General features: G+C 38.9%; 1 protein-coding gene and 1 pseudogene across 4 annotated transcripts in view; one reads left to right on the forward strand and one right to left on the reverse strand.

The window, feature by feature from the left end:
- The window catches only part of LOC122551068 (neurobeachin), a 991,558-nt gene that overhangs the window by 549,722 nt on the left and 419,072 nt on the right, over positions 1–22,764 (forward strand). For all 4 annotated transcript variants that reach the window (XM_087988254.1, XM_087988250.1, XM_087988251.1 and 1 more), the window contains one exon: positions 19,641–19,765. In XM_087988254.1, the coding sequence (XP_087844380.1) occupies positions 19,641–19,765 (125 nt within the window). The remainder of the gene's footprint in view (positions 1–19,640; positions 19,766–22,764) is intronic.
- Positions 3,259–6,243, reverse strand: LOC122551020 (large ribosomal subunit protein eL8-like; annotated as a pseudogene).

Raw genomic sequence — 22,764 nt, forward strand, 5'->3', positions numbered from 1 at the left:
TCTGAAAACAGCCCTCCACCACCTCCCTCTGTCTTCTACCTTTGAGCCAGTTCTGTATCCAAGTGGCTAGTTCCCCCCTGTATTCTATGAGATCTAACTTTGCTAACCAGTCCCCCATGGGGAACGTTGTTGTATGCCTTAATGAACTCCAAATAGATCACATCTACCACTTTGCCTTCATCGATCCTCTTTGTTACTTCTTCTAAAAACTCAATTAAGTTCGTGAGACATGATTTCCCACGCATAAAGCCATGCTGACCATCCCTAAGCAGTCTTTGCGTTTCCCCAATTCATGTAAATTCTGTCCGTCAGGATTCCCTCCAACATCTTGCCCACCACCGATGTCAGACTCGCCGGTCTGTAGTTCCCTGACTTTTCCTTACCACCTTTCTTAAACAGTAGCACCACGTTAGCCAGCCTCCAGTCTTCCAGCACTTCACCTGTGAGTATTGATAATGCAAATATCTCAGCAAGCGGCCCAGCAATCACTTCCCTAGCTTCCAACAGAGTTCTAGGGTGCACCTGATCAGGTCCTGTGGATTTATCCACTTGCATGCATTTCATGACATCCAGGATCGCCACCTCAATAATGTGGACATTTTTCATATTTCCCCATATTCTATATCTTCCATGTCCTCCTCCCACAGTAAACACTGATGCAAAATACTCGTTTAGTATCTCTCCCATCTCCTGTGGCTCCACACGTGGGTTGCCTTGCTGATTTTTGAGGGGCCCTATTCTCTCCCTACTTCCCCTTTTGCCCTTACTGTACTTATAAAATCCCTTTGGATTCTCCTTAACACTGTTTGCCAAAGCTATCTCATGTCCCCTTTTTGCCCTCCTGATTTCTCACTTAAGTATACTCGTACTGCCTTCGTACTCTTCTAAGGATTCATTCGTTCTCTCATGTCTATACCTGATATATTCTTTTCCAGGCTGATGCAACACTTTAAATGTATTCTTTCTAAGTTTTGAAGGCCTGAGAACCCTGCCAAAAACTACTCCAAATGTACTTGTGCAGGGACTTGGCAATGGAAAGGCAAGAAAAGGCTCAGATTGGGAGCCAAGGACAATGAATTATAATTGCAGGTATAGAGTTCCTACTTTCATGCCTATCATTTGGTCATCAGTATTCTTCCATGCCAGCACCATGTCCTGTCATTTAGCTCCAGACCAACTTAAGTGAAATTCAGCAATGCATCGTAAAGCCACAGATCAGTCTTCCTATTTAAGGTTGGCACCCAAAGTATGCACTGTGTGAACAGCTACACAGATTCATTTAAGAGGCATGCTCGAGACTCAAGTTGGAAACTATTTTCTCTGTGGTAGGCATTCTCACAATTTGCCACACCGCAACTGACAAGGCAGGAAGTTAGTTTCCTCCATTCACTTAACTATTATAGTGATTGTGCATGGTATGTTTATAACTACTGATTTGAATGATGCATCTCAGTGATAGCTCCAATGGTTCATATCCAGCTGAGTGGAGATTGGAGAGTTTTGCATACCACAAACAGGGACTCTTCACAATTGTCCCTGCCAACACTGCCTACTAATGCTCAGTCAGAAATCCAACTGTTTCTATTTCCAGCTCTCCAGATTTTCCAGCTGTTTCTGCTTTTGTTTTTGATTCTGATTTCCAGAATCCACAGTGCTTTGTGTTTTTTTTATAAAAGCAGAACTGAATTCCAAGATTTCTTATTTTGTTGCATTTATGTCATTTCCTATCATATCCAATCTCCTCTTATTCAAAACAATTCTCCCTTGAACCTCCAAAACTCCTTTTGAGAGATCCAATTATTCTATCAAGTTTGAGGAACAGAAGCAGATGTGAAATCAATACCTAATTTCATATTGATTAGATTACTTACTTAGATTACTTAGTGTGGAAACAGGCCCTACGGCCCAACAAGTCCACACCGACCCACCACCCATCCATACATTTACCCTTTCATCTGACACTACGGGCAATTTAGCATGGCCAATTCACCTGACCTGCACATCTTTGGACTATGGGAGGAAACCGGAGCACCCGGAGGAAACCCACACAGACACGGGGAGAATGTGCAATCTCCACACAGTCAGTCACCTGAGGCGGGAATTGAACCCGGGTCTCTGGCACTGTAAGGCAGCAGTGCTAACCACTGTGCCACCATGCTGCATTGGATCTGCAAATTCTAATTGCATAACCTCAGACCACTGGTTTATTGTAGATTCAATGAATGCCATCACACGTCTTAAATATGATTGCCAATTCATAGAATGATATAATCCCCACAGTGTGGAAACAGGCCATTAAGTCCAACAAGCCCATATTGACCCTCCAAACAGCGTCCCACTCAGATGGATCCCCTAACCTATCCCTGTAACTCTACATTTCCTGTGGCTAATGCAGCTAACCTGCATATCTCTGAACACTATGGGCAATTTAGCATAGCCAATCCACCTAACTTGCACATCTTTGGACTCTGGGAGGAAACTGGAGTGCCTGGTGAAAACCCAAGCAGACACTGAGACAACTTGCAAACTTCGTACAGACAGTCGCCCGACATTAGAATTGAACTTGGGTCCCTGCACAATGAGGTAAGAGTGCTTACCACTGAGCCACCATGCCATACCCTCAATTATTTAATAATATCCATGTTTTTAACCACTTATAGTTAACTGTACCATTCCAGTGCAAATTATCTCCAAATCCAATTTCTGGAATTGATAATTGTTCTCTAAAACTTTACATCTAATATATTTGCACTTCATTTTCATTAGTTTATTTATTGAATAATCTGCAAGGCTATGAGAAAAAACATGAGATTGATTTCATATAATATTCCTATAATGAGTCAGTGCAGGTATGATGGCCTAAATGGCCTCCTTGTGTGCTGCAACACTTGTGTGATTTATTGTAGTTACTTCTATATACAATGCTGAAATTGAGCATGAAGAGAAAAGTTCCAAGACATTTTAAAATTTATTCTACGTTTATGTTGAAAAATTAGTAACTAAGTAAGCTCATCAATGCAGAGTAACACGTGATATATCATTCATTATTTGAGTTACCATATGCTATCATAGCAGCTGATGAGAAAGTAGAAATGCTGCAATGACTTAAATATGGTTTTCATATGCTACACTTAAAATATCTGCAATTTATTTAATGTACTTAATATGAAATTGGAGAAAATATGTAAACATTATATTTTTAAAAAATAATTAGTTTTACTGTTCCTGATGTGCACAACAAACTAAGTGGGCATTGAGTCAACACAGTTTGGTTGCCAGTTCCGTAGCCTTTGCAATCTAGCCCACAGATTTGGTGTACAGAATGCCACCACCCGAATGATGATTATCTCATCAAATCGCTTATTTTAGTTTGTCAACACGGCCTCAATCACATTGGCCACTGTTCCCTTATCCTCAGGGTTGATCTGAGCCAGGGCATGGCAGTTGTCAGTGTTTCGGTGCACCAGATGCACAAACCTGACTTTGCCAATGACAACTGTTATGACACAGGGTAAACCCTATTGCTCATTAAACTAAACACACAGAAAAGCTCATCTCACCTCATAATCTGTTCAAATGTAAGCGACCGAGACCGACCCACATTCTACTATTTGAAGAAAACATAACAATTTTATTCTTTAACTCCAAAAGCGAACATTGACCAACCACCATTTACAACTCTAATCCTCTTTCTCTTAAAGATTTGTTATCTACCTCCCACTCTAGAACGATGTACTGCTGCGATAAAGCTTCTATTAAATTTACAGCAAATCAGTTTTCAAAACCAGATCGCAGCTCTGGTGTTGAACTTTCTCTGTTGATCTCTCTGGGTCGTCTTCGGTCTTTTGCTGCAAAGATGTTTCATACAATAAAGGTACTTTTTAAAGAGAGGGTTTGCAGGCAGTCTGTCGATGGCAGAAGGTGCTGTTTCTCTGGCTAACTGTCCAAAATGCCTGCTTTTTATACCCCAAAACATCGGATCATCTCATTGGCTCAATGTTGTCAAAATAATAAAATGCAAATTCAATTGGGTTTTAATATCGTGGGGCATAATTTAAACTGGTTAAATTCAAACTGCTGTGAAAACAACTCAGGATCTAAGTTATAGCCAAAATGTTACATCTTCAAATTGTCCAGTACTTTCTGTGACATCACAGGTGTTTGCCAGCTTTCACTCTCTCACGTGCTTTCAACTTCATAATACAATGCAGCAAGGAACTCCCAACTTCTGGTAGACAGCTGGCAGAAACACAACCAGCTCAATACGATCAAGGCTATGTGCGACAATCACTAACTTTCATACTCTCCACCTAAGTGATGACATGTTCACATCTGCTTGAGAACTGCTAGTCTCTTTGTGGGAGTGTCTGCCTTCCCAGTTGCCTTAAGATGGGCTCAGACTAACAGCAGCTGCTTTCTCTCTAGCTTTGTTTCAGGCCTGTATTAAAGGCCGATTTGAAGAGTTGAGTGGCCGTCTGCCTCTCCAAGGCTTGAGTGAACTGACTAATCGCTGGAGGCACCTTCAGATGCTTGTACGGAATGACGCTTTGTTGCTGAAGTGTTGCATACACTGAGACTATTTCACAAATCTCGTCAGGTCTGTCTTGGGTTGGATGCCCTGACCAATCTCAAAGGTTTTGGGTCTGTTCTTGAACTGAGGGCTCACAACTTTTTTCATCTCATGTTTCCTTTTGATGGAAATGGGTGGGCCCACCTTCTTGCCCTTGACTTTCTTTCCTTTCAATTAGTTTAATTCTAATTATTGAAAATATTGCAGTATCTAGTAACTTCTGTGCAAGAAAAGAAGCTTACAAATTTAGTTTTAGCTCTAAATCTAGAGATTTTTTTATTCTATATATTCTAATCATTCAAGTTTTGCTTCAATAAAATTTCCAACCATTTGAAATAAGTTGTACATATAAGCTGGAGGTGTGTAGTATATGATATATCAACACCCAGTTTTATTCTTCAGATTTCATTTTGGAACTTTTCTTAACTAACTTTTTTGTTAGTTTAAGGGTGCAAATTGGTAAGATCACTTAACCTCAGAAGTTGCTCATATTTAGTTGATTTTTGTTGCCTCAGGTAACTGTCTGTGTGGAGTTTGCACATTCTCCCCATGTCTGCGTGGGTTTCCTCCGGGTGCTTCGGTTTCCTCCCACAGTCCAAAAATGTGCAGGTTAGGTGGATTGGCCATGCTGAATTGCCCGTAGTGTTAAGTGTAGGGGAATGGGTCTGGGTGGGTTGCTCTTCGGAGGGTCGGTGTGGACTTGTTGGGCCGAAGGGCCTGTTTCCACACTAATCTAATCTAAAGAAATTGTATATCACTGAGTGAACATTAACATTTGAGGGCTTCAGAGGTTTCTTCATAACTCCTTTTATTCTTTCTTTGTGAATCATTCCTAAATACATGCAACAGCTATGAAAGAGTGCTGCTTGACTTCTTCTTTCATGTTTCACTCCTATTGTCATATCAACATAAGAGATAGGAGCAGGAGAAAACCATTCAGCCCACAAGGCTACCCTGCCATTCTGTAAAAGAATGGCTAATCTGTCTCAACCGTCAACTCCTCTTTGGTCAGTTCCTCAGTCCTCAACTCTTCAAAATTTCAGGATCTTATTACCTCCTTTTTAAATACTTTGTCATATAGTCTCCACAACTAGGATAGAGAGTTCCAGATATTTGTGACCCTCTGAGACATGAAACTCCTCCTTTAATTTTAAATGAGTGTCCCCTTATTCTGTAACTGTCCCATTGAGACTCCCCCATCAACAAAAATATCTCTCAACATCTACCGTGTCTGGGCCCCTCAGATTATTGTATGTTTCAAAAAGATCATCTCTCATTCTACTAAACTTTAATGAATAAAGGCTTGAGCCATTTAGCTATTCTTGACAAGTGAACCCCTTCATCCCAGGAGTCAAATTGATGAATCTGTTTTGAACTGCCTCCAATGCTTGTATTGTTTTTCTTAAATGCAGGGATCAAGGCTGTACACAGTACTGCAGGGGTGGCCTCACCCCAACACCATGCACTCTTGTAATAAAACTTTGTTATTTTTAAATGCCAATACTGTAGCAATGAAGGCCAAAACTTCATTTGCCGGTCCTAATTACTTGCTGCACCCGCATACTTATTTTACATGTAACATGCACAAGAACACGCAGATTCCTGTGTTTCACTTTTTTGGAGTCTCTCTCATTTAAATAATTTGCCTTTTGATATTTCCTACCAACATGCATGATGTCACACTTTCCTATGTTAAACACAACCTACCAAGCTTTTGCCCATTTGTCCTCATCACAACATGCCCTCCCACCTATTTTTGTATCAGCAGCAAATTTGGATATATTAGGTTATATAAGGGGCAGCACAGTGCTCAGTGGTTCACACTGCAACCTCATAATGCTAGGGATCCGGGTTCGATTCCTCAGGTGACTATTTGCATGGAATTTACACACTCTCCCAGTAACTACGAGGGATTTCCTCCGGGTGCTCCAGTTTGCTCCCACAGTCCAATGATGTGCACGTCAAGTGGATTGGTCATACAAAATTGCCCCTAGTATCCAGGGATGTGTAGGCTAGGTGGATTGGCTGTGAGAAATGAAGGATTACCAGGATAGGGTAAAGGGGTAGTTCTGAGTGGAATGCTGTTCAGAGGGTCGGTGTGGACTAGCTGGGCCAAAGGGCCTGTTTCCACACTGTAGGAATTCTATTCTATTCATTACGCTCTTGCCCCTCCTTCAAGTCATTAACATAGATAGTAAATAATTGAGGCCCTTTGGTCTTTCCAATTTGAAAAATACCAATTAATCCTGACTCCATCTGTGTGTTGATCAGTCTTCAGTTTATACTTTGCTTTCAGTATAGTGAGCTCCTATCTTGTGCAGTAACCTTTTACATGTCAAGATATCAAATTCCTTCACAAAATCCAAATTTAGCATATTCTCATCCCTTTTAACAGCACTGTTCATTATATCCTCAAAGAGCTCTAGAAAATTTATTAATGCATTTTCCATAGAATCACAGTCATAGAGAAATACAGCAAATACAGCAAATGGACGGTCCAACCCGTCCATGCCGACCAGATATCTCAACCCAATCTAGTCCCATCTGCCAGCACCCAGCCCATATCCCTCCAAACCCTTCCTATTCACCCAAATGCCTCTTCAATGTTGCACTTGTACAAGCCTCCACCAATTCCTCTGGCAGCTCATTCCATACACGTACCACCCTCTGTGTGGAAAAAAATTGCCCTGTAGGTCTCTTTTATATCTTTCCCCTCTGACCCTAAACCTATGCCCTCTAGTTCTGGACTCCCTGACCCCAGGGAAAAGACTTTGCCTATTTACCCGAACCACGCCCCTCATAATTTTGTAAACCTTTATAAGGTTACTCCTCAGCCTCTGACGCTCCAGGGAAAACAGTCGCAGCCTGTTCAGCCTCTCCTAATAGCTCAAATCCTCCAACCCTGGCAACATCCTTGTAAATCTTTTCTGAACCCTTTCAAGTATCACAACATCTTTTCGATAGGAAGGAGACCAGAATTGCACGCAATAGTCCAACAGTGGCCTAACCAATGTCCTGTACAGCCGCAACATGACCTCCCAACTCCTGTACTCAATACTCTGACCAATAAAGGAAAGCATACCAAACACCTCCTTCACTATCCTATTTACCTGCAACTCCACTTTCAAGGAGCTATGAACCTGCACTCCAAGGTCTCTTTGTTCAGCAACACTCCCTAGGACCTTACCATTAAGTGTATAAGTCCTGCTAAGATTTGCTTTCCCAAAATGCAGCACCTCGCATTTATCTGAATTAAACTCCATCTGCCACTTCTCAGCCCATTGGCCCATATGGTCAAGATCCTGTTGTAATCTGAGGTAACCCTCTTCACTGTCCACTACACCTCCAATTTTGGTGTCATCTGCAAACTTACTAACTGTACCTCTTATGTTTGCATCCAAATCATTTACGTATATGACAAAAAGTAGAGGACCCAGCACCGATCCTTGTGGCACTCCACTGGTCACTGGCCTCCAGTCTGAAAAACAACCCTCTACCACCATCCTCTGTCTTCTACCTTTGAGCCAGTTCTGTATCAAGTGGCTAGTTCTCCCTGTATTCCATGTGATCTAACCTTGTTAATCAGTCTCCCTTGGGGAACCTTGTCAAACGCCTTACTGAAGTTCATATAGATCACATCTACCGCACTGCCCTCATTAATTCTCTTTGTTACTTCCTCAAAAAACTTTGTGAGACATGAATTCCCACGCAGAAAGCCATGTTGACTATCGCTAATCAGTCCTTGCCTTTCCAAATACTACACCCTGTCCCTCAGGATTCCCACCAACAACTTGCCCACCACCAACGTCAGGCTCACTGGTCTGTAGTTCCCTGGCTTGTCCTTACCACCCTTCTTAAAGAGTGGCACCACGTTAGCCAACCTCCAGTATTCCGGCACCTCACTTGTGACTATCGATGATACAAATATCTCAGCAAGAGGCCACCCACCCTTTGCCTCCCTTTCTATCCTTCCTGTAGCATTTGTATCCTGGAACATTAAGCTGCCAGTCCTGCCCATCCTTGAGCCATGTTTCTGTAATTGCTATGATATCCCAGTCCCATGTTCCTTACCATGCCCTGAGTTCATCTACCTTCCCTGTTCGGCCCCTTGCATTGAAATAAATGCAGTTTAATTTATTAGTCCTACCTCCCTTTGACAAAACTATGTTAACTCCATTTGATTGCATTAACCTTTTCTAATTGTCCTGCTATTCATTTCTTAATAATGACAGATGTTCATTTCACTGACCTCTAGTTTTCTGCTTTGTCCATCTTGCACAGGGATTCCACTGGAACCTTCACAGAATCCAGTGAGTTTCAGAATATTTTAGCCAATGCCTCCACTGTCTCAGAACTACTTCCTTTCGCACTTTTGGATGCAGGCCATCAAATTTTTGCAACTTGATCAGAAAGTTCCAATTTCATTTTGTACTAGTCACTTTAGGCAGAACTTTTTAAGGGTCTGAGTAAAATGGACTATGGTGGGATTTGTGGCTAAATCAGGTGAGAAATCAAATGAAGCCGGTCTTAACACATGGTGGCTCTGTGGTTAGCACTGCTGCCTCACAGCACCAGTGACCTGGCTTCGATTCCAACCTCGGGCAACTGTGTGTGTGAAGTTTGCACATTCTCCCCGTGTCTGCGTGGGTTTCCTCTGGGTGCTCCAGTTTCCTCTCACAGTCCAAAGATGTGCAAGTTAGGTGAATTGACCATGCTAAATTGCCAGTAGTGTTCATGGATGTGTAGGTTAGGTGCATTAGTCAGGGGAAATGTAGAGTAATAGGGGTAGGGAAATGGGTCTGGGGGGGATATTCTTCAGAGGGTCAGTGTGGAATTGTTGGGCCAAATGATCTGTTTCCACACTATAGGAATTCTATGTAAAAAAAAATTAACGTCAAGAACATTTGACTCCATTGTTGGTACTTTTGATAAGTGGTGAGGTGAGCTTTTTGCTGGTAGGCGGTGTTGCCAGTTAAGGGGACTTTTGCTTGTCAAATGCCCTTTTAAGGGCTCACTTCATCATCATAATATATCTTCCTATCTCATCAAACATGACAAAGAAGCTGGACATCGTGCATTCTTGGCAAACAAATCAGGCCTGGTGACTTCAGTTCCATGCTTGTTCAAAAGGATCTCAACCTTGCTTAGGTCTAAACAGCATCACAGGGCAAAATCTATGGATACCAGCCACACAGACACCTTATCCATGGACATTGACATCTGGCATTTAGCAACCCCTCATGACTATGGCAGGCTGCTCAGGAAGCAAAGATGTGTTTTCAAAGCATAGTAGCAACTAACATTGAAAGGCTACGGCGTGGAGAGTTTGCATGCATGGACAGCCATGCAGCGCTCAGACTGGATAAAGCTGCATTTCAGGTTGTTCACTTATACTTTTAGTATTCAGTCACTTCGCGCTTTGTGTGTGCATTTCCTTGTAATGTCTTGCCATGCCAATTAACATAGTAAATGACCAAACTTTAAAACCGAGGAGAAAGGAAACTAATCAAATACATTAACTTGATGGACTGAAATAGTTGCTTATGGAAAGAAGTATTATGAAAAAAGAATGTATAACTACTGAGCATGAAAGTTTCACATGGAATAAGGTGGATGAAGATATGTAGTAAACCAGTCATTCCTGGCAGTTTGTGGTTATCAACGCTTAACAGCAAATTAGGTTTTCAAGTAAGCCTCTCAGTGATTGATTGGAGATGTGAATAATAAATTTAGCCTGTTCTGTATAAACCTTGGCTACCATATTTTTGTCATTGTATACAATTGGTAAGTAGGAAGTGAAAGTCAAGGGAGCTAATTATTTCTGCAGATTGCCTTACTGATGAATAGTCTGTCATTCAGAGTTATAGCCTGAAGATTTATTGTGGTTTGATTTCAGTGTTTGGGTCATTATAGATATTCAGAAATAATTATCAAAGATGAAAGGAAAGCAGACATGATAAAGTGTATGATATTTCAGTTCTGTATCACATTCAGTATATAGAATGTGATCTTTGAGAAATAAGACCTAATGTTTTGTGCTATTATAGGAACAGTAACAATAGTATTTTTCCTGATACTTTTTAATGCATGTCTCAATAATAAAATAGATGAGTCTGGCAAATATATTATAAATTTGAATCTTTCAAATCATTGTGTTTGTAGAACACAATAATAGTTTTAATGTGGAGCTTTTATTTTTTTGATTCAAAGTTTATTTTCAAGTTGTCTTCAAGATTAGTGCTTCATTTCCCAGCTAAGCATATAAAGGTTCTTGATGACATTGTAAAAGTGCATAATTTTAGAGTATCACATAATCACTTGGGTAAAAGATAAAGAGTGTGTTACTCAGCATTTTGAAATAATTTTCTGTTTGTGAATAGAGTGTAGTGTGTTTCATTTATATCTTTGTGCTAACAATCAGGACTGAACTAACTAAACTCATTTGGTTCCTGTTTATCATGGGATGGTGAGATAGTTTCTAATTAAACAAAGGCAGCAAAACTACTTTTATTTGTGGATTTCAACAACTTAAAGACCAAAGTTCATGTTTTCAATTCTGACTCCACTGTATTATAGAAACAATAGTTTTCATTTAAACAGCTTCATATTTTGAAAGAAAGAATGCTAAATGTCAAGTAGGAGTGGCAAAACGATAAATACCAAAGTTTGAAGAAACAGTAAGAGAAAAAGTCATTGCAGAGAATTTTGAAAATGGATTTGGAGGTGGTGAAGCAACATTCCAGAGGAAATGACTACAATGGCTGAATTAATGGCTGCCTGTGATGGAATGGAGAGAAGATAAAGAATAGCCAAATGTTAAAGGATGCGAGGGGGTTGAATGGATTTCAAATGGCAGAATGAACCGGAGGTTTTGAGATGTATTGATTGAGAGATAGATGTCATTGTGATGGTATAGCTTAAGTTTGAATACTCAATGAAAGAGGGTTTGAATAAACTGGAGGTTTTGGTTTATCCAAATTAGACAGTTGAGAATTGTAGAAGAAGTCATTGGACCAATGAAGGAGTCAGAAATTTAGACAGCAGCATTCATAACAGTTAATGTTGCCAAAGGAGTGTAGTGATTTAGAGGAGATAAAGAATGAATCTCTGACTCAAACTCGTACCAAGAGTTTATCAGGTGGCAGACATGAGTGAAACTATAACAAATAAAAGGCTCAGTTATGTAGAGACAAGGAGTGATACTGAATATTAATACTGTCAAAGGTACCAAAGTCGCGAGAACACAGCATATAATTTTTAACTTTGAGAATGTCGCTTTAGGACTGCAAGCAGAGCAGAAACCAAATTGAACTAAAGTAAGAAAGACAGGGATATTTTGAAGTACTCTAGGACAAAAGCAAAATACTGTGAATGCTGGAAATCTGAAGTAAAGCAAGAAAATGTCAGAAACCCTCATCAGGTCTGGCATAGTCTGTAAGAAAAGAACTATCATTTCAAGTTTGATAATAAGTGATAAGTTTTGAGCAAGTAAAAGTGAAAGGCAGTTGGAGGAAGAACAAAGTAGAATATAAGACATAGGGCATAGCAGCAGACATTCAGCCATTTGGCCCATCGAGTCTACACCGCCATTCAATCGTGCTTTCTCAATCCCATTTTCCTGCTTTCTCCCCGTAACCCTTTGATCCCCTTGGCAATCAAGAACTTATCTATCTCTATTTTAAATATACTCAATGGCCTGGCCACCACAGCCTTCTGCAGCAATGAATTCCACAGATTCACCACTTTCTGCCTGAAGAAGTTTCTTATTATCTCTGTTCTAAACGGTCTTTCCTTTACTCTAAGGCTGTGCCCTAGGGACCTCATCTCTTCTGCCAATCTTCCCAATGTCTATTCTGCCTGGGCTGTTCAGTACAGGCCATTCCATTATAACATGCATTTCGTTAACTCAAATTCGCTATAACATGATTGACGAATTGGGGACACTGTTTCTAAGGCACAAAGTTTTAATGCATGTGTTGGTTATAAATGGTGCTGTTATTACACAATTTTCTTATAACACAGAATTGCATGAGAATGGAACTATTGCATTACAGCAGAACTGACTGTATTCTGTAAGTTTCAATTAGATCCCCCCCCCCCCCACATCTGTCTAAACTCCATAGAGTATAGTCCCAGAGTCCTCAAACGTTCCTCACATGTTAAGCCTTTCATTCCTGGGATCATTCTCGTGAACCTCCTGTGGACTCACTCCAGGGTCAGTACATCCTCCCTGAGGTGTGGGGCCCAAAATATCTATAATAAGGGAGGAAGACAGGGAAAATGACATTATGAAATGGTTTTATGCCACAATGCCAATGGTAACAGGATAAGTAAGGAAATGAAAATGTGTCCAGAAGATGTGTGAATGGCTTGATAGTAGTGTTAAAATTGAAAGGAGAGTGATTGAGAGAAACAAGAAAAGGAATAGAACCAGCAAAAAAACACAATGATTTAAATCTGTTAAATGCAAAATGAAACCAGAAGTTTGTAAAGGACCCAGCTAAAGATGTCCCTCAATCTTGCATTGATTTTCATTGAAACCCTGCAGTAGATCAAGGACAGAAAAGTCAGAATGGGAGCAAAGGTAAAGAATTAAAATGGCAGGGTGCCGGTAACTTGGGATATGTTTGTGGCCAAAGTTGAGTTATTCCACGAAGTAGTAACCCCAGTCTACAGTTTTTCTCCTGATGTAAAGGTCACTTGCACCATATGCAGAATGGGACTTTTGTGGCTGGAGTGTAGGAGGTTGAGGGGTGATCTTACAGAGGCTTATAAAATCATGAGGGGTAGAGATAAAGTGAACAGCAAAGGTCTTTTCCTTGGGGGTGTGAGTTTAAAACTAGGAGGCACATTTTTAAGGTGAGAGGAGAAAGATTTAAAAGGGACCAGATCAGTAATCTTTTCACACAGGCTGCTTTATATGTGGAATAAACTGCCAGAGAAAGTGGTATATGCAGCTATAATTACAACATTTAAAAGACATTTGAATAGGAAAGGTTTAGAAGGATATAGGCCAATTGCAAGCAAATGGAACTAGTTTATTTTGAGAAACTTGGTCAGCGTGGATGAGTTGGACCGAAGGGTCTGCTTCACTTGGAAGGAATATTTGGAGCCTTGAGCAGTGAGAGAGGAGAAAGTACACAGAATGTTTGCATGGAAAGATGTCATATAGAAAAAGAATGAGATGACTGAGGAATGAATAATAGTGCAGAAACTACAATCACTTTGGAATATTGAGAAGGCAGGATGCTAATGTTATATTTGAAAGAAAAGCAAGATTAAAGTTAATGTGGTCGTTAGGAAGAATGCATGGGTGAGGATAGATTATTTGACGGGAACGTGATGGTCGTGATCTTGAAGAAGTTGAGAACTGATGTGATGAATTTGGGCTGGGAGAGTAATGGGACAGGTGGAGATAAAAGGAGTCGGTAAATGGTGTCATGTGAATAATGAATATGTAGTACAGAAGTATTAGAATAGGATAATTGAGGTTTCAGTTGGATGGAAGCGAAGGGACATTTATGAAGGATAGGCAATGGCAACTATGTAAGTGACATAAACAAGTGCAAGAAACAGATAATTTGTTTGGAGTGCAAAGTTGTAAGGCTCAATGAAAAGTTGTACGTTAATTTTTCCAGCAATTGCACAATATTGGAAATTAAAGTATTTTGTGGTGCTCTTGGTATGTACAGCTGACAGCACCATGGTAGTAGATTAATATCAGCCACTAAACGATTCAGCTAAAGAATGGTCTGAGTTTATTTATGAAGCAACTGTGCATTCCAGGGCTTCGGAAAGTGTTCACAATGTATTTTTAGAAACTTACTAGGATCTAACATCTCCACTTAATGAAAGATTAAAAGAATAACTCCTCGACACACAGAGGAGAATTCCAAATTTCTTACCCGGAACTTTTATATAGTGCTCTCTAGTATCTGAAACACTGCTTAGGCTTTCTATTGGCATAATGGGGAGCACCTAATTTAAAGCAGAATTGGGCTTCTGATGAATCTTGCTCACAGCTGGTGTACAGGCTTTAAGTACACTAGGCACTTCACTCTCAAATTTCCTATACTCAACAACTTAGGTGAAATTTATATGCCACTACTTTTTAATTCAATCTTTTAAAAATATATATTTAAGACATTTATATTTAATAAATATTTACAATATTTATGTATTTCTAATAATATATGAATGTATATAAATTATATACATTTCATCACACTAGATCTGTCCAGTCCCAACAATACACCAAAAAACTCAATGCTATATTCTCACCTTAAGCATTCAGTCCCTCTACCACCAGCGTTTGCTATCTACAAGGTACACTGTAACAATGTGTCAAAATATCTTCAACCACGCTTCTCAAAACTGTAAGCTCAAATAGAGAAAATCACCAACAAGCGCATGGGCATGCCATCATCTGAAATTCCTTGAATTTCATCATCTTCCAATGAAATGTATCACAATTTCTTGATTTTGTCTCGAAGTCCCTTCAGAACAGCATTTTGTGTGTACCTTCACCATATGGTCTGCAATGGTTCTAAAAGGTGGCTGCTCACCATCTTTTCAAGGTCAATTAGAGGCAAGCAGTTAAATTCTGGCTTGGCCAGTTCCACGCACATCGCTTGAATGAATAAGTTTTAAAAAGAGATGAATTTTTTTCTTTGTGTACAAGCTAAATAATAATTTAATTGAGGTGCTTTTCCAGTGCAGTGGAAGAGTGCCAATCAGAAGTCCTAAATTCAAGTCTCACCTCCACATGTGTCATCACATCTTTGAAGAGATTTGCAAGAATGGAGAGAGTGTGAAGGAATACATCTAAATCTAAATACAGGGTATTAATATTTTGAATTCCTTACATTGAATGTTCACAGTAAACATCACTACCATTTGAAACGTAGACTACAGTGGCCAAAACAACCACATACAGATAATTGTGACAACAGATTCATGGATAAAAGCACTTGCTAAACATTCTCTTTTGCATAGCAATTTTCTTCCTTTAAGCCTTTTAAATGCTGAGGGTAAAGAAACACATCCAAATTATGCAACGTGCAGTGAACTTTAGTGAAGTGAAGACACTTTATGGATTAAATTGTAGAGATCTTCTATGAAGTGTTCTTGAAGAGTTCTATTCATTCAACAAACATTTGAAACACAGATGCAGCCTTGTCAATTATTTACTGTTCATTATCCTGCAGAATGTAAAGACTTATTAAATTGTAATTTTTTTACTGCGTGTCACGTGTGAATTTACACTTGAATATGTGAATTAGTTTTCTGGCTATCATTCTTCATATTATTGATGGGATGGGCATTGGTTGTTATTTGATTATTTCAATCTTTCTGTATTTCTGCCAATAAAGAAACTTGAAAAAGACAGAAAGGGAGAAGTTGAGACTGGTTAGACTGAAACAGAAATGGACAAAAATAGACTTTTAGCACACTCATGCATAGTACTTATTTTATAGGCAAAACCAGGTTTAATTTGGAATGTCAGAGAAAGGTTGCCGTAACAGATTTTGTTTTGTTGGGAAGGCAGTGATATTCTTGTCCCACTTCGTGGAATTCCTGCAAAAGATAACCTATGTTACTGGTTTTGCCACCATGTTAAGCTTATAATTTTGAACTTTTATGGAGTTACTCATTGAAATCACCATGCTAGTAACACTAGTCAATGCACAATTCATTGATTTCTCAAAGTGATTAGTAATTGTATTATTATTCAACTCTAACAAATAAATTCATCATGTTCTCTCTGGGTAGTCAACAGCAGAATGGAACAAATTTTGAGAAGATTTGTAGCTCAGGTTGAGGTTTGGATATAGGTTTGCTCACTGAGCTGAAAGGTTCATTTCCAGACGTTACTAGGTAACATCTTCAGTGGACCTCATGCGAATCAATGCTGAAAATTCCTGCTTTCTATTTATATGTTTGGGTTTGTTTGGGTTGGTAATGTTATTTCCTGTGGTGAAGTCACTTCCTGTTCCTTTTCTCAGGGGGTGGCAGATGGAGTCTAACTCGATGTGGTAGGCTCCATCAACCACCCCCTGAGAAAAGGAACAGGAAGTGACTTCACCACAGGAAATGACGTCACTGGAAATGACATCACCAACCCAAACATATAAATAGAAAGCAGGAATTTTCAGCATTACTTCCCATGAGGTCCACTGAAGGTGTTACCTTGTAAGGTAATGAAACATTTGGAAATGGACCTTCCAGATCAGCGCGCAAACCTAAATCCAGAATGGAATAAAGTTAAGTACCAAGTCCAGGATTTCTTTCATATCACCCATGTGGTTTGACAGTCATACTTATAATGCTGTGGCCATCATGAAATACAGAGGCTTCTATTCTCAATTTGGATGTTCATCAATCACTGATGAATACAGGGCAAATTGGTAAGTCAGTTATAAAAAACATATGGGACACTTTGCTTTGCAGGTTGTATGTTTGCTTGCTGAGCTGGTAGGTTTGATTTCAGACATTTTATCACCATGCTCGATAACATAGATTTGGACCTCATTTACCAATCTCTGAGAAAAAGAAACAGAAATAATATCACCCACCTTAACAGACCAAGACACATTAAATTGAAAGCAAAACAGAACACCAGCACTTCAACGGAGGTTCACTGATGATGTGACCGAGCATGGTGACGAAATGTCTGAGAACAAACCTATCGGCTCAGCGAGCAAGCTTACAACCTGAACCTCAACCTGAGCTACAAATCTTCTCAAAAATCACAAAACTTTGCTTTGCAATTTGGCATTTGAAATCAAGGAAGTCATGCTTTTTTTCAAAGACTAGTTGAGCCCCAGCTGTAGTATGTGTACACTTCTGGGTGCCACACCTTAATAAGGATGCTAAGCCCTTGGTGAAGATGCAATGTAGATTTAGTATAATAGTATTATGGATGAAATAATTCAGTTATTTGGAGAGATTATAGAAAATGTGATTTTTTTTTTCTCCTCAGAGCCTGAAAGGTTAAGGGAAGACCTAATAGATATCTTCAAAACTGTGTGTGTCATCTTAAAGTGATGCAGTCACTTGCTTTCAAAAGATATTTTCTTCAGGTTCAAATATAATTTGAAATACCATGACTGCTCATCATGTTATATATTATGGTTATCAACCACTGGTGGTTTGTGGTTGATGTCATTTGCTGTCAACAATATTCTTTCTATACTGAGTCTAATGGCCGACCGATTATTAGTTATTAATGATAAACCACTATTGAGTCTTAACTCGACAGGCATTTGTTTTAGATAAGGTATAGTTATCATATATAGCATGATAGTAATAGTTATAATTAATATTAACTAGTTGGGCAAGATTGCAACTATGAAGATGGCCTTTTGGTGCAGTGTTAGTGTCCCTATCTCTGAACCAAGATCACATCCCACATGATCTGGAGGTGTGTGATAATGTTAGAAGCATACTACAGTTTGTTCCTCATAGTTGCAGCTATTTGGTTACAATGTGTATCATGTCTGTCTCCATCGGAACCTAGTGCATGTCTAATTGCTTCTCCACTTGAAAGGCATCATCAAATTGGTGGAACTTGGTACAGCTCAACATGAACATTTTCAGGATCAGTATCTTATATAACAAAATAGCAAAATTATATTTCTTAGGAATTTTGCAATGGCAGTTAGAACTGAATTTGAGGAGAACTGCATCTCTTATTTTATACCTTTAATTATCTGTAATGCTAAATGTCCGTTACCCAGGATTTCTTCATCTGTAGAATTAAGACTATCTCACAACAACCATAGATACCACCTCAGTCTTCACAACTCAGGAGTGAGAGGTTCTGAATTTGAAGGTAACAAAGCAAGGGAATACAAAATAAATAATGGAGTGCTGAGGAGTATACCGAAATCTGTATGCTGACAGATCTCTGAAGGTAGCAGGGCAGGTAATTAAGTGATTAAAAAGGCATTCAGAATTTCTCCTTCATTGGCTAATGCACTGTTATAAAGTCTGAGCAGTTATGGAAGAACTGAATAAAATACTAGTTTGGCCTAAGCTAGAGTACTGCAGAGTTCAAGTCTTTTTGCTACATTTCACAGAGGATGTGATTGCAATGGAGAGTATGTAACAGAGCCTTATTAAGAATATGAGAATGTTGAATTTTAGCTCAGAATAGATTGGATAGGTCTGAGTTATTTTCTTTGGAACACAGGACACTGAGATGAGATTTAATTGAGAGCTATAAAATTGTGCAAAACCTTCACTGATGTTATAATAATAATTTATCCAGACAATTACCACATGCTAGAACTTTTTGAGCACTAATTCAGCTTTATTAATAATGAATAAAATTGCAATTTTCTCAGGTTGCTTTTTGCCTGTGGGAATTATTTCAATGAATATTTCAACACATTATTTTAATCGTGCTTCTGCAACCTCAAGTAAAGCAATATTTTATAGTTCCAAGTTCAGTCTGCAGAGGGACTATAGTCATTAAACTGCATGCTGTTTGGTTTGAGGTCCCATTGCATGATTTACAAGCCTTGTTAAAAAACCCTGTAAAAGGAGGCAAGCTGTGCATTTATAAATGTAATTTGATGCTGTATTTGCTAATGGTCTTGCTCTGATTTATGTGGATGGCAGTTTTTGCTGCCTTGTGATTCCGGTAGTATAGTTTGTTAATACTTGTTTACTGCCACAAAATAAATTCAAAAGGCCGTTCTTGTTGAAATTTTATGTAGATGAGAATATAATATGTATATCAAAGCGTGGAACTGCGGGAAAATAGAATATCAGTTGGGCATTACAGGAAATGACATCCAAAATCATTGATATCTTTTTGTTAAATTTAGTTTTAAATTTGCAATTGAAATTTTCTGTTTTCTCCAAAGTGTACTAATATAAATGGGAAGAAATGCTCCACACTATTTCACTGTCTCAAAGTTTTCAGTCTTGTTCTTAGAAAGAATAATAGACAACAGCAGTTGTTTTTCAAACAAAAAATAAATCTTACTGAATTGAAGTCTGTTAATACCTGGTGACTTTCAACATTCCACTAATTATGTATATGTATGATATGTTTTCACAGTCAACAAAATGATTTTTGGCGCCTGGACTATTGGGAAGATGATTTGCGTCGCCGACGCAGGTTCATACGCAATGCATTTGGATCAATACATCCTGAGGTCCTGTTGAAATCTGCGGAAGAATATGGTTAGTTTTAGTTATTTTTCCATAGGAGGGATTCCAGAGGAGAAAAGCACATTTGCATTGACAGGAGTACACTCTTTATAAAATTGAAAAATTGCTTTTATTGTTTCATTTATAATGCAAATCTTTTCCAGTAAAGTACATTTTACCAAGCTTGACAAACCATTTAAACTCCTCATGACCATTTATTGTATTTTAGCTAAGAATGCAATGCTAATCCACCACAGGGAATCTGAAATTTTTCATAGGCTGAGTTTTGCATCCATACAGTTAACAGGGCAGATGTTTGCACCATTGATGGGCCAATCTGAAAAGAAAGACAAATTCATTTAAATGCTATCAGCAAGCTAAGGTACCCTACTGCTTCATATCTGTTGAGGAATACAGCAAATGGTTGATTTGTATGTCAGATCTTGCCTGTGTTGAGGCAATGAGACAATCTTGAGTTGGACGAGAATTTGCCATCAGCAGATCAGATAATTTCTTAGGTCCCATGAGGAGCACAATTGTCTCTTCTTATTCCATACCAAGTTTCCTGGAAATTATTTTGAGTGTCCTTTGTCAGTCTCTTGTCAGTCCCTTTTAAGAACTGATGGCTAGGACACTCAACATCAAATGTCACTAGGTAGAGCACACATTCTACCACTTAAACATGAATTTTATGTTTCAACATCTATAGCCAGCCAATAGAACACCAATTAACATGTTTAATATCCTCAGTTACTTAATACCTGTTTTAGATAACTCCTTAATCAATTAAATGTCACCTGTATCAATACAGCAATGGTACATTTCCAATAAAAATTAATAGGGCAGTTCATGATGTGAAATTGAGGTCTAATATAGAAAATTCCACTGCAAAAAAAAATAATTTAGAGGCAGTGATTTGAATTTCTTTTCCAACATCTGTATTTATTCGTTCATGCAAAGGTTAATAGGTTATGTTGTTCTTCCAAATTAGTGTCACCGTAAATGGGCCATACAAGGTAGTTGGAGCTGTGCTGCATCTCAAAAGCTGAAATTTATGATTTTGAAATTTTGAATTGCTCAAGATTGGTCAATGATTTTTCTATTCTAACTTCAATCAAAGTAGTTAAAATATGTACTTATAAAGTCCTCAAAATGACAAACAAAAGATCTCCAGAGTTATTAAATTACCATGCTCATGGTGATCATGCTAAGCTAACTAACACTTTAGGTTGTCAAGTGAAAGGGATTTAGTTCTGCCTGCTGGTACACATTGCACCCCTGGTGTTGGCGTATAATTAATGGTGTATTGTAAGCGGCCATCATCTTGTAAAAAACCTGTAATCTTTTGCTCAAAATATGCTTTACGTTTTGTTCATGAGGACCTCTGTAATTAGCGTTTTGTGGAGACTGAGTATCCATGGGCCCAATTTATACCATCAACATGGGTATCTAAACCCACCAATGTTAGTGCTGAAAATGTGTTGCTGGAAAAGCGCAGCAAGTCAGGCAGCATCCAAGGAACAGGAGAATCGACGTTTCGGGCATAAGCCCTTCTTCAGGAATTCCTGAAGAAGGGCTTATGCCCGAAAAGTCGATTCTCCTGTTCCTTGGATGCTGCCTGACCTGCTGCGCTTTTCCAGCAACACATTTTCAGCTCTGATCTCCAGCATCTCCACCAATGTTAGTACAATGCATCCAATAGTGTTTTAGTGGGGTTTCAAATTAATAATTAAATAAAACGAAGAACTGTGGGTACTTGAGATCTGAAACAAACAAAAACAGAAATTATGGGAGAAATTCAGCAAGTCTGGCAGTATCTGTGGAAAAAAGCAGAGTTAATGTTTCAAGTCCAGGGACCCAGCTTCAGAACTCTCCTGAGTTCTGAGAAAAGTTCACTGGACTCAAGATGTTACACTGTTTTCTCTCCACAGATGCTGCCAGACTTGCTGAGTTTCTCCCACAATTTCTGATTTGTTTGTTGCAACTTAACATGCCCTATTAATGATCATTTCAACTACCATATAGCATCACATAAATATTTTGATTAACATCTATCCCCATTTCCGACAGCAAAGCATTTTTTCAGTCTTCATACTACCTAATTGTTGTTATTGGCTTTGCAAACAAAACCACAAATACACTTGTTTCTTCCAAAGCACCTTAATCTTGGACAACCTAACTAGCTGTTGTGGATTTTGAAATTAAATTTATTTTCAGATTTGAAATGTACACTTTTTAGTTGTTACATTCTAATCATTTGTTTTAGTGAACTGTGTGCCCATATGTTAAAAGTGAGGCAGAATTGGAGTGTGCTAAAAGAACAGAAACCAAGAATATGAAAATCTTGCAATCTTTTCCAATTTTAATGGCTCAATCTGCTTTGAGTAAACATTCCTGAAGCCCAACTCAACACCTGCAAGGTGTATAAGGTGTCCATCAATTGGAAGTGGAAATTTTATGGCTTGGTGCATTGTTGCGGATTCCTAGGGAATGAGGCAGTCAGAAGGAGGAAGGTTCTAGAGGTAGTTGAAAGAGGCCAGTGTTACTGCTACCTCTGATCTGCAGAAAGATCTAACAGAAGTAATATTTTAAATTTCTTCCTGGCCCATTAGAACAAGCTTCTGCCATGTTTTTGCTCTCAGGCCACAGAAAATGCAAAATTCCCATTGGGGAATGAGTGTTATGTGTGGCATGGACTGCATGAGTAGCTGAAATTTTCAAATAAGTAGGTCCAGACATGACTTGAGCAAGATACCTGTTAATGGTATGATTTGTTACCATAAAACTTTTCTCGCTGAGAAAACCGTGGATTGGAGCCAGGAGAGAGAGTCTTCAAATTTTATTCCTCGACCACACCATGCTCAATTATAGAGTCATAGAGATGTCCAGCACAGAAGCAGACGTTTCGGTCCAACTTGTCTCTAGCTTCATCCCATTCAGTTACCTAATGAACAATAAAGCATCTGGTTGATCCCTAGATATCTAGTAATTACAGTTGCTGTTGAAGTATTTCAGCATCGTAATGCTACCCC

Source organism: Chiloscyllium plagiosum, unplaced genomic scaffold (genome assembly GCF_037043375.1).
Source record: "Chiloscyllium plagiosum isolate Xiang-an unplaced genomic scaffold, Cpla_swu_hap1 HiC_scaffold_6, whole genome shotgun sequence".
In the NCBI taxonomy this organism is placed as follows: domain Eukaryota; kingdom Metazoa; phylum Chordata; class Chondrichthyes; order Orectolobiformes; family Hemiscylliidae; genus Chiloscyllium; species Chiloscyllium plagiosum.